This window comes from Gobio gobio (genome assembly GCF_949357685.1).
Source record: "Gobio gobio genome assembly, chromosome: 20".
NCBI classification, from domain to species: domain Eukaryota; kingdom Metazoa; phylum Chordata; class Actinopteri; order Cypriniformes; family Gobionidae; genus Gobio; species Gobio gobio.
In genome coordinates this window covers 43,344,621-43,357,334 of record NC_137113.1, presented here as the reverse complement: position 1 = coordinate 43,357,334, position 12,714 = coordinate 43,344,621, and the positions used below count along the sequence as shown (strand labels likewise).

The following is a 12,714-nucleotide window of genomic DNA, read 5'->3' as shown; positions in this document are numbered from 1 at the left end:
TAAATCAGTTCAATGGGAGTAATTCAACTGATGCAACAATGTGGCAATACAAACTGAGAATCCTGATTTTAGGGTAATTGAATGTCATTTATCTATTCTTGCCCACTCAGGCTTTCTCAGAAGATGCTCTGAACCCGTTGTCCAATCAGTTGACATTCACTTTTGAGGGTCTGCCAGTTGCCAGACTGCAAAACATAAAGCCAATACTGCTGCCGACGATAAAGACCACCACAGACCACAGTGTAAGAGAAGGCAAACCGATGTTTGTTTTAAACTATGAATCATTCAGACAAAACATTAAAGGGAAAGCTCATCCATAAAAGAAACCTCTGTCATAATTTAGGTCCACTGCATGTCATTTGAGGGACTTTCTGTCTGCTATTAAACACTAAAGAAGATATTTTGAAAAAATATCTATGCTTGTACAGCGTACATACAATGAAAGTCAAAGGGGTTCAGTGTTGTTTAAGACCTCATTGACTTCATAGGAAGTTAAAACATTCTTCAAAACATCTTCTTTTGTGTGAGTAAATGATGACTTACAGAAAGTCATTTTGAATGACACACGGGTGTCTAAATGATGACAGAATTCAAATGTTTTGGGTGAACTATCCAATTCATAACTCATAGTATTATTTTAATTTACTATAGGCTCTTTTTTCATATGTCTAAAGATATTAATTACTTTATATCTATTGTAATACAGTTATGCAGTTTTATATGATTTAAGAATCTACTTTATATCTAAATATCTCACCTCTTTCCACAGCTGGATTTTGAGATGAACTGTGGGCCTGATGGTATTTGTGTCGATGACCTCAGGATGGATTTCAATTTCTCCGGGTGAGCAAATATTTATGATTAGTTACATTAAAGATCAGCACACATGAATCATGGAAAGGGCACGAATGGAGAAGAGACAATGACAAGTTATGGAATCATACTTATTTTACTGTGAGCATCTCTCTTTGGATTCTGTGATCCAGATCTACAAACATAGAGGTTGGGATAATGCAGGAGATCAATGTGACAGTGTTTGTAGAGAACAGAGGAGAAAACTCATACAACACTCACTTCAGCCTCGAATACCCCTTTGGACTTTCCTACAGGAGAATCACATCTAAACCGGTGAGACCAGGATGATTTTATTAAAAAGACTCACAATTCGACCATAAATGAATCGTATACAATATGTCTAATGGCAGTTTTTAAGCAATTGTAATGGCAATTGTCATTGAACTTGCTTTGGGTTATTGAATGGGTATTTACACATCATTTTGTGTATGAGCAGGGCAGAGTGGAGTGTGTTTCTCTTGACAGTGAGCAAAGAGGTTTATCTGGAGAAACCGCCTGTCACATCAGTAAACCCATCCTCAAGGGCAACGCTCAGGTGAGCTCACTTTTTAAACTGTCCTGTGTGTGTTTCTGTTCAAGCACTCATTGTTTCCTCTTTGTCCACTTAGGCTGTGTTTCATATTACATACAGCGTCGATAAAGAAAGCATCTTTAATCAAAGTGTGACATTCACCGCTCAGATCAACAGGTATTACATATTTTCTGGGGGTTGTTTGAGTGCACTCAAAGTGTACAAATGCATCGCTTAACTATGAGCTATTTGTTCATATAGGAGAAATTGATAACTGAAAATGCTATTAACCAAACCCTCCATCACTTACAGTGGGAATGACCAACACTCTCAAACCAGTCAATTATCCAGACAGAAAAGCATTGGTGTCAAATTTGCCATCTACCTCGCATTAATAAGGTTTGTGCTCTTGTTTTTCAAGTCATTCTCAAGTCAACTGGTTTTGCTTCAGCACCCAGATTTGACTGTGGATAATGATGGCCAGTGTAAAATGTGTGCTTAAAAACCAAATGCAATTTAATGTCTGATATGTTTTTAAACATTTTAAAAATGAGAGAAGAACAAAACACTAAACATGGGGTTACACTTTATTTTAAGGTGTCAACAGTGTAATTATATAGTTAAGTACTGAGAAATATTAATGAACATAATAATAATAATACGCACTTTACATTAAACAAAATCTCAGTGCTACAGATTTAAAACAAAAAATAAAATAAATAAGAATAAATAAAACTGAAAAATAAAGTAACAAATTAATCAAAAGCTCTGCTAAAAAGGTGGGTTTTAAGACCACACTTAAAAACATCAACAGTCTGTGGGATCCGCAAGTGGTCAGGGAGAGCATTCCACAGACGAGGGGCTGCTGAGCAGAAGGCCCGATCTCCCATAGTACAGAGTTTGGTCGTGGGAGTTTTAAGAAAACATGTTGAAACAGACCGGAGGTTACGTGTTGATGTTTGTGTGGTGAGGAGTTCCTTGAGATAGGTGGGTGCTTCACCATGGATGCACTGAGCGAGGAGGGAGATCTTATACTCAATCCTGAACGAGCCAGTGGAGTGATTTGAGAATGGGGGTGATATGGTAGTATTTGCGCACCCTCATCAGGATCCTAGCAGCACAAGTAACATGTACATACAATAGGGTTAGGGTTAGGAATAGGGTTTAATTTAGGGTTTGTAGCTATTACTATAGTAACTACATGTAAAATGTGTAACAAGAACACTGTAAATTAAAATGTTATGTAGCGGATCTGGTCTCACACCACAAGAAAACCCCCACGACACCACTGGCTTCGGTGGACCACGTCTGCAGTTTATTGACAAGAGGACAGACAATTAACACACACGCCTTCAGGTTCACTCTCTCTCTCTCAGCTGACTCTCTCCAGTCACAGGCTGTTCTGCGGTTTATACAATAAAGTCTTGTTTTACAACAATCAATTTCTCTGTGTCTTATTTATGAAAATTCACATTCACAAAAATCAAATTAAAGAAATAAAATTCCATTAAAAGTACATATTACATTAAGATTTTAGCCAAAATGTCTCAATTTGTTAGATCGTATAGTGGTTTTTTCTTATTGCTGTTAAACATACCTGCAGTTTATTGACAAGAGGACAGACAATTAACACACACGCCTTCAGGTTCACTCTCTCTCTCTCAGCTGAAGGATGTATGAAAAAAGACACATCAAGTACTGTCCTCCATTACAGAAACTGCAATTCATCTAATACAGGTCACACACATGGCTATAAACATACATTCTAGCATCCAAACAAAGTTACAGACATTCAATGTACAAAACAACATTTCTACAGACTCAATCCACCGAAATTATATTTCAAGAAACGTTTTTACAGGGAAAAATCCGCACTCTAGTTTGGCGCGCGGGCGGCAACATCAAACAAACACGTGCGTTCATAAAACTCCGAAAATGCATCAAACTGTACTCAGAAAAGTGAATATATCAACTTGTTTCGCTTTCATGACATTTCTATGATAAACATTGACTTCAAACATCACTTTATACAGTATATTTTACTCTTAATTGAAGAGCACCGTACGGACATACCTGACTCTCTCCAGTCACAGGCTGTTCTGAGAGAGCAGGCGCGACCGGTCCATTATCAATGACGTCACCCACGGAACAAACTCAAAATGTTAATTATAAATAAAAATACACATTTTCCCTATTGCAGAGCAAAATAAAAATTGCATTTAAAATGTTTAAAGTATTTGTTTTGACTTATATAACCGATTTAATTATTGAACAAATAAAAGTTTGCTGGAACAGTTACCATGAAAAACTCCATTCACTACACTCTCCCCTCCTAAATTTCAGCAAACTTTTAAGGCTGTAGGTGAGACATTTTCCTTTAATGTGGAATTCCCAGACTTAAGTCATTCAAGTGAATAGCAAAACATTTTGCTCGGGAGAAATATGCCCTTATACATATTACCATAAATTCCCACAAAAAGTACTTCTCAAATCCTATCAAAGCTCACTCAGTTCTTATTTCTGGTCAGTTCTTAAGTTCAGCTTAACATTTTACTTTAAGGATCAATTTAACTCTCTATCAAACTTGACACAATTTTAAGCAACTCTGCGAGAGGATCTTTTTGCCCCGACTCAGTCAAGATCATGCTCATACACTCCAGCAGGCGCCTGACAGGTTTCACTAGCCTTCCTGCCCTGGTTCTCACTGTTCCTTCACTTGGTTCTAAAGCAGTTTCTGCTACAGTCACTGTTCTCAGGGACTTTCTCTGTCCATGTCCACTTTTGTAACTTGAGGCTTGGTGCTTAGAGCTTTTGAATGATCTGCTCATTGAACTGGCATTACTTGACATGACAATTGATTCACCTTGAACACTCTGATTGTCAACAGATTTTTGGAGCCTTTTTCCATCCCTGCAGCATAAGTGATCTGGTTTACATTCGTATACACTATTGTCATCCTCAGACTGCTCACTGTCAGAGTTTGTATCTCTTGCTTCATGTTCATCGCTAGAACTTTCAGTATGTCCACTTTCACTCATTGTAGAAAGATCTTTCTCTCTTGTTTGACTTATGCAGACTGATTTTTCCAACTCTGTGACATGTTCTTTGGTCTCCTTTACAGCACATTTTCCAGTACCCTGAGGCGCTTTAAAAGCGGCACCTTGAAAAATCCATGCAGCCGTTCTACTGCTCCTTGATTCTCTTCCCATACTGAACAAAGATCTTTGGTCTTCTGTTTGATCTTTTTCCTCTTCCGACACTGTTGATAAGACTGTTGATTCAATGTCTGGCTCTTCCAATGGAAGGAAATTGACTGGGAGGAGGAAGTTACGATGGACAACTTTGCTGTTCTTTGTTGTGGGATTCTCAACTCTGTAGATGGGCATTGACGGATCTTTCCATATCACTACATGAACTGCTGAGTCCCACACATCTGCCAACTTTCCTTTTCCTCTTTCCTTTTTATTTACCAAGAGAACACGGTCTCCAACCTCCAGAGGAGCGCCCTTGGATCTTTTGTTATACCCTTGGGCCTGTTTTCTCTGTGCATCAGTAGTATTGCTTTTAGCAATGTGCACAGCTTCTCTAAGATCTTTCTGAAGAGATTTCACATACACATCATAAGTCTGAACATCCTCATTTCTGAGGGCACTTCCAAACATGACGTCTACAGGTAACTTAGGAATCCTTCCAAACATTAAGTAGAAAGGCGCAAACCCTGTTGTTTCATGGGTAGTACAATTAGCCAAAGTAGGAACAAAATAGGAAAACGTGAGTGTCTGAATGATTTGCGGCCACTTTTCCTTTGCTCGAGGCGGCAAAGAGCGGATCATGCTCCCAAGGGTGCGATTAAACCTCTCTGTCTGGCCATTGCCCATAGAATGGTACGGTGTGGTATGGGACTTTTCAACACCAGACACCAGCAACAACTCAGCGATCAATTTGCTCTCAAAATTTGCACCTTTGTCAGAATGTATTCTCTGCGGAAAGCCATACACGCAGAAAAAGTTGTTCCACAATTTCTGAGCCACTACTTTGGCTGTTTGGTTGGGACATGGGAACGCATGGGCTAGTTTTGTGAAATGGTCTGTTATGACCAGAACATCAATACTCTCTCCATGGGTTCCTTCTGCAGACCAGAAATCTATACATACGAGCTCAAGTGGTGCATTTGTTCTGATAGACTCTAGTGGAGCCCTGGCCTCAGGTTCTTGCGTCTTTCCGACAACACATCGTTTACAGTGTGAGACATACTTCTTAACATCTGTGTCCATACCAGACCAGAAAAACCTTTGGCGTACAAGATGAAGAGTTCTGCTTTGTCCTTGATGGCCTGCATCGTCATGAGTTCCTCTGAGAGCAACAGTTCTCAGTGACAGGGGAAGCACAAGCTGATACCTGACTTTACCAACCCGATCTTTGGACCTGCGGTACAGAACTCCAACTTTTACTTCAAGTTTTTCCCAGTGTTTCAGAAGTCTCATTACTGGTGCAGTTTCATTGTCTCTCTCTCTACGTGATGGTCTCCTTTTCCTTTCGACAAAGAATGCAACACGGGACACAGTGGGATCTGCTTTCTGCTTCATCCGTATGTCCTCCACAGAAAAGACTGGAAGAGTGCGGACACCTCCATGGACAAAAGTATTATTCTGGGCTAGATGAATACCCTGAACTGGACTGCTGGCTTCCCAGTTGAGGCAGGACTCAAAGACAGCTCTTACCCCTTCACTACTAACCACCTTCAGTTTTTCAACTTGAGAATCCATGCTGCTTTCACCCATTTGATGGTGCACATTCACTGATAACCGGAAAGTTTCCTGAATGGTTTCGGAAGTCACATGTTTAGATTTAGTCTCAAGTGCATCACAGACTTCTAATGTTTTGGCAAAAGGTCGGCGGCTCAAAAGATCAGCAGGGATGTTCTTGGTACCAGGTATGTATCTGAGATCAAAGTCAAAAGGGGCAAGCTTAGATACCCATCTCTGCTCGCAGGCATCTAGCTTTGGCTTTGACATTATATACGTGAGGGGGCTGTTATCAGTTAGCACTGTAAATTTGGTCCCCTTCAGCCAATGGGCGAATTTATCACAAACTGCCCACTTCAGTGCATAGAACTCTAACCTATGAGCAGGGTAATGGGACTGGGCTTTTGACAGGGTCTTACTTGCAAAAGCGACTGGTCTAGGTTTTGTCTCATCTTCTGGAATCTGACTCAAGACTGCACCAAAACCATCCAAAGATGCATCGGTAGACAAAAGAAAAGGTCTGCGGAAGTCTGGGTGGGCAAGAACAACAGTGTGAGAAAGTGCATGTTTTACATTTTCTACAGCTGTGTCACACTCTGCAGTCCAGTCTTCAGGTCTTAAACGCCTAGGTTTGGAAACGAAGGGTTTCTTTTGTCCATGTCTTCTCCCGACTTTCTGTCCAGCAGTCAGTTTAAATAATGGTTTAGCTAAAGTAGAGAGACCTTCAATGAAATGGGAATAGTAATTCGCCATCCCAAGAAAAGATTTAATTTTGGTTGGTGAAGGAGTCTTTCCGTCTGCTTCCATCAAGTCTGTGGATTTAATGTCACTGATTGCGGACACTTTTGCAGGATCGGTTGCTATGCCACTCTCAGTCACAATATGACCCAGAAACTTGACTGTTTTTCTCAAGAAATAGCACTTCTTTTGCGCCAGTTTCAGGTTATGCTCTTTAAGTCGGAAAAACACCATCTCCAGGCGATCAAGAGCTTCCTTCTCAGTTTTGCCAAAGACGAGTAGATCATCTAAGTAGCAAAGAAGCGAAAGGAAGTTTTGGTCTCCAAAAATAGATGTCATCATGCGTGAGAACGTAGCTGGGCTGTTACATAAACCTCGAGCCATACGATTATATTCATAAAGCCCTACTGGAGTTGTGCATGCCGTATATTTCCGATCATCCTCATGGATTGGAATGTTATAGAAGCCCGATGTTAAATCCATGGTGCTAAAATAACTATTTCCTCCTAATGATGCAAGGGCATCAGCTTGATGGGGCAAAGGATACGCATCCTTTTCTGTCCTTTGGTTGAGCCATCTAAAGTCTGTACATATCCTTAGCTCTCCAGAAGGTTTCCAGACTAAGACTAAAGGTGATGCCCATTCACTGTTTGATTTTTGAATGATACCACGCTCCTCCATCTCATCCAATGTTTGTCTCAATTTCTGATAATGGGTGGGTGGAACCCTTCTGTAGGGCAGTCGGAAAGGCTTCTCATCTTTGAGTCGTATCCGATGAACAGTGTTCTTTACTTCACCGCAATCTAGCTTGTCACGAGAGAAGGTACTTTCATACTGTACTATGAGATCAGTCAGCTCTCCTTTCCAGTAATCACTTACTTCACAGGACTCAATGTCAATTTCTGTCAGGCCCAGATCTCTCAACTTGGCTCTATAGTCAGACTGCAGCTTGCTTTTCTCATTGAGCTCATTAACTTGGACAATATTCTGCTGAACCCCTTCCTGCAGGTATTCTGTACTTTTTTCTGTGAGATCTAGTTCCTCTAGTGCAAGGCATGGGTGCACGTTAGCTATTTTAGTATTGCGGCGCAAAACAATGGGGCGGTCAATCATATTGATCACTTTCATAGGAATCCACTTATCACCCCAGAGTGGGCAAACACTGCGAGCTACCATAACATTTCTTGGTGCAGAACGGGAAGTGGAGGGTTCGAGCATTACTGTGCTCCCAACAGACAAGGGAACTTCTTCCTTTAATCTTCCCCAAACCAAATGTTCTTGCTGTGGCTCTAGTGTAAGACATTGTCGCAAAACTACCGTGCCAACTCTCTGCGGTATCTTATCTCCATGCCAGCGGTCAACATTAGAAAGCACATTCAGCAGGGGTTCTTGAACATTATCTTGAACTGGTTGAGACAAGCTTTTCCAGTACCACTCAGTTTTCCTCATCTGCTGAGTCACATGCCTGATGACATTCGATCCAACTATCATTTCATCTTTTTGTCCTGGGACCACTAAAAAGTTGATCGTCATTTTACATTCAAGCATATCCACATTCAACTCATATGTGCACTTTGGTTTTGTTTCATTCCCTCCACAGCCAGTAAGTACTTTTCTTGTGGGTTTACTCGAATCTGTGCAGATCAAGTTCCAGTCTTTAAGCGTGCGTTCAGCTGTTTCACTCAATGTACAGGTAACAGATCCACTATCGACAAGAGCTAATAGTTTCACTTTCCCCTCAACTAATACTGGAGCATAGAACAGATCATCTTCATCATTAATTCTCTGGTAATAAGCTTTTGGAGCCTCACAGGTAGTCTTTTGCTGGACTGCAAGTACTTCACTCACACTGTTTTGACTTAAGTGATCACTTGTAGTTACCTGAACAGTCAATGGGCTTTCTGGGGTCTTTACTTGTCTGATACCCACACTGTCCCCCCCACAATGCAGGTTTTCTAGTTTAAATGGTGCTCAGGTCTAGTGGCTACACTGGCTGTGACTTGTTTTACTTGTCTTTTGTCAGGGCATTCAAAACCTCTGTGCCCTGTCTTGAAACACCTAAAACACAGTCCCTCCTTAAAACAGTGAGTCTTTGTTGTATGATCTTGAGCCCTACATATTTTGCAGGGGACTGCAGGGGATTCAGGCACGACCTTGCCCTGTTCAGTTTTCTGTTCTTGCTCCTTCTGTTTGACTAGGAACTGCTCTAGTAGAGAAACCACTCGCCCGAGGAGAGCAGAATCTGAACCGCTTGTCTGATTAGCTGCAGTGGACCGCTGTTGGGTCATGCACCAGGCGTTAGATGAAGTTTCATCAACCCTTCTCTCTCTATCTACTCTTATAGACTGCTTGTCTCTGTGGTGGCTGTCAATTAATGCTTGAATGTCTTGTGCATTCCAACTTTCCAATGGTTTGCTCCGAAGGGCAGTGTACAGAGCAGGCTCAGGACAATGCCTTACAAACATCATTGCCACTTCGTGACTAGGGTCTTCAACTCTTTTTCCTTGTCGGTTTAGGCATTCATCAGCCAGGTCAACTGCCTTATTTAGTCTGATCCAGTAATCCAAGCTACTTTCTGACTGCTTTGGCAAGGTGTCATAAAAGTCTCTTAAAGGTGTTGTGGAGGAAATTGCATCTCCAAAATGTTGCCTTAGAATTGAAAAGATGACATGTGGATCTCTAGCCACATCAATCAGGGGATTGTTGCGAATACATGTCCTCACAACATCTTTAGCATGGCCCATTAGCTTATCGAGAATCTCTTGGCCCTGTTCAGATGCACTGAAGCCCTTCTTGTTTAAGTAAGCTTGCATCAGTTCTTGCCATTCACTAATGGTGCATCGATCGGTCTTATCACCTCTAAAGGTAGGCGGTTCTTTTATATCCTGATGCCTAACAATTAGGTTCAAATTTGACAAATCAGGACTCTGAGGTGAAGGCTGTTGGGCATTAACATAATCTCTCTGGGGATTTTGCCCTGCAGATCTCAGGTTTGCAGAAATTTGGTTCCCTATTTCGCTACCCAGTTGCTTCATTAAATCTGCCATTGTTTGCCACTGATTCACTGGTTCGCCCACTGGGGGGCAGTATAGTCTTTCTCCATGAGGCACTGTTGTGTCACTACTCATGCCTTGCATTGTTGGGCTACTGGTTGAGGGACGTACTGGAGTGGCTAGATGTACTGGACTGGCTGCCATATTTTGTTCTAGCATACTATTTAACTGAGCCCCCCTCCCCATTCCAGTAGAGAACCTATGTGAACTTAAAACACTACTCCTAACACAAACAGGTGTCACGTTTGCAGGATTAACATCTGCATCTGCCATGTGTTCTTGTGCTTTGTTGTGTGTAAAACCGTAACTGTCCATGTTTAAGTCACACTGCTTATCTACCACAAAAGTTCTGTTGACTGGTGATGTCGATGACTTTTCCCGGCGATCTGCAATGGCTGATCCCTTGATCCGGGTCACGGCACCAATTTGTAGCGGATCTGGTCTCACACCACAAGAAAACCCCCACGACACCACTGGCTTCGGTGGACCACGTCTGCAGTTTATTGACAAGAGGACAGACAATTAACACAAACGCCTTCAGGTTCACTCTCTCTCTCTCAGCTGACTCTCTCCAGTCACAGGCTGTTCTGCGGTTTATACAATAAAGTCTTGTTTTACAACAATCAATTTCTCTGTGTCTTATTTATGAAAATTCACATTCACAAAAATCAAATTAAAGAAATAAAATTCCATTAAAAGTACATATTACATTAAGATTTTAGCCAAAATGTCTCAATTTGTTAGATCGTATAGTGTTTTTTTCTTATTGCTGTTAAACATACCTGCAGTTTATTGACAAGAGGACAGACAATTAACACACACGCCTTCAGGTTCACTCTCTCTCTCTCAGCTGAAGGATGTATGAAAAAAGACACATCAAGTACTGTCCTCCATTACAGAAACTGCAATTCATCTAATACAGGTCACACACATGGCTATAAACATACATTCTAGCATCCAAACAAAGTTACAGACATTCAATGTACAAAACAACATTTCTACAGACTCAATCCACCGAAATTATATTTCAAGAAACGTTTTTACAGGGAAAAATCCGCACTCTAGTTTGGCGCGCGGGCGGCAACATCAAACAAACACGTGCGTTCATAAAACTCTGAAAATGTATCAAACTGTACTCAGAAAAGTGAATATATCAACTTGTTTCGCTTTCATGACATTTCTATGATAAACATTGACTTCAAACATCACTTTATACAGTATATTTTACTCTTAATTGAAGAGCACCGTACGGACATACCTGACACTCTCCAGTCACAGGCTGTTCTGAGAGAGCAGGCGCGACCGGTCCATTATCAATGACGTCACCCACGGAACAAACTCAAAATGTTAATTATAAATAAAAATACACATTTTCCCTATTGCAGAGCAAAATAAAAATTGCATTGAAAATGTTTAAAGTATTTGTTTTGACTTATATAACCGATTTAATTATTGAACAAATAAAAGTTTGCTGGAACAGTTACCATGAAAAACTCCATTCACTACAGTTACCAACATGATTATTTATGTGACAAAATTATTTTTACAAAAAAGCAAACTACAGCTAATTTTTTTTTTCTAATTGCATAATAAAAATAATAATACAGACGAAAATTAATGGTTATCACACAGTAAAGAATTAAAAGAAAATGTCTTTTACTTGCATTTTCTAAGGGCTTCCAAGTATTATTAATATTATTATTATTATTTTGGCAAGTGTTGTATACAAATGCATTTTTATAAAATATTTTGTAGTTGTGGTCAGAATTATTGGCACCCCTGGTAAATATGATTAAAGATGGCTGTAAAAATGAATCTGCATTGTTTATCCTGTTGATCTTTCGTTCAAAAAATTTAACCTTTCAATGAAGTAAAAGAATTCCCAATTATTGCAACCTCCTTTTGCCAAGATAACAGCTCTGAGTCTTCTTCTATAATGACTGATGAGTTTGGAGAACACCTGATATGATATCAGAGCCCAGTCCTTCATACAGAATCTCTCCAGATCCTTCAGATTCCCAGATCTTCTCTTCAGTTCATCACTCATTTTCTATAGGGTTCAGGGAACTGGGATGGTCATGGCAGAAGCTTCATTTTGTGCTCAGTGACACATTTGTGTGTTGATTTTGATGTTTGTTTTGGATCGTTGTCCTTATGGAAGATCCACCCATGGCCCATTATAAGATTTCTAGCAGAGGCAGTCAGGTTTTGATTAGTTTTATCTGTTGGTATTTGCTAGAATCCATGATACCATGTATCTGAACAAGATGTCCAGGACCTCCAGCAAAAACATAGGCTCACAATGTTAAAGATCCAGCGGGATATTTAACCGTGGGCATGGGGTACTTTATATCTGTTTGCACCACACCCATCTGGTGGGTTTGCTGCCAAAAAGCTCTTTTTATAGTTTCATCTGACCACAGAACCAGGTCCCGTCTGAAGCTCCAGTTGTGTCTGACAACTGAATATGCTGGAATTTGTTTCTGGATGAGCAAGAATGATTTTCTTGAATCCCTCCCAAACAACATGTGGTGATGTAGAGGCTGTTAGATTTATTAAAAAGGCTTTCTGACCCCAAGGCTCAACTAATCTCTGAGATTATCGATCTGTGCAGCCATTTTCTCTTTTGTGAAGCTCAACAATCTTTTGCTGCACATCACAACTATATTCTTTGGTTTTACTCATTCTGATGGATGATTAGGGGAATTTGGCCTTTGTGTTTCCTCATATTTACAGTGGGGAGAACAAGTATTTGATACACTGCTGATTTCGCGGTTAGAGGTTTAGAGGTTTGTAATTTTTATCATTGGTA

General features: G+C 40.4%; 1 protein-coding gene across 1 annotated transcript in view; it reads left to right on the top strand.

The window, feature by feature from the left end:
• Window positions 1-12,714, top strand: part of LOC307116986 (integrin alpha-X-like) — a 61,924-nt gene that overhangs the window by 30,493 nt on the left and 18,717 nt on the right. The window contains exons 18-23 of the mRNA XM_079801617.1: window positions 111-242; window positions 770-843; window positions 987-1,128; window positions 1,292-1,390; window positions 1,464-1,543; window positions 1,679-1,765. Of these exons, the coding sequence (XP_079657743.1) occupies window positions 111-242; window positions 770-843; window positions 987-1,128; window positions 1,292-1,390; window positions 1,464-1,543; window positions 1,679-1,765 (614 nt within the window). The remainder of the gene's footprint in view (window positions 1-110; window positions 243-769; window positions 844-986; window positions 1,129-1,291; window positions 1,391-1,463; window positions 1,544-1,678; window positions 1,766-12,714) is intronic.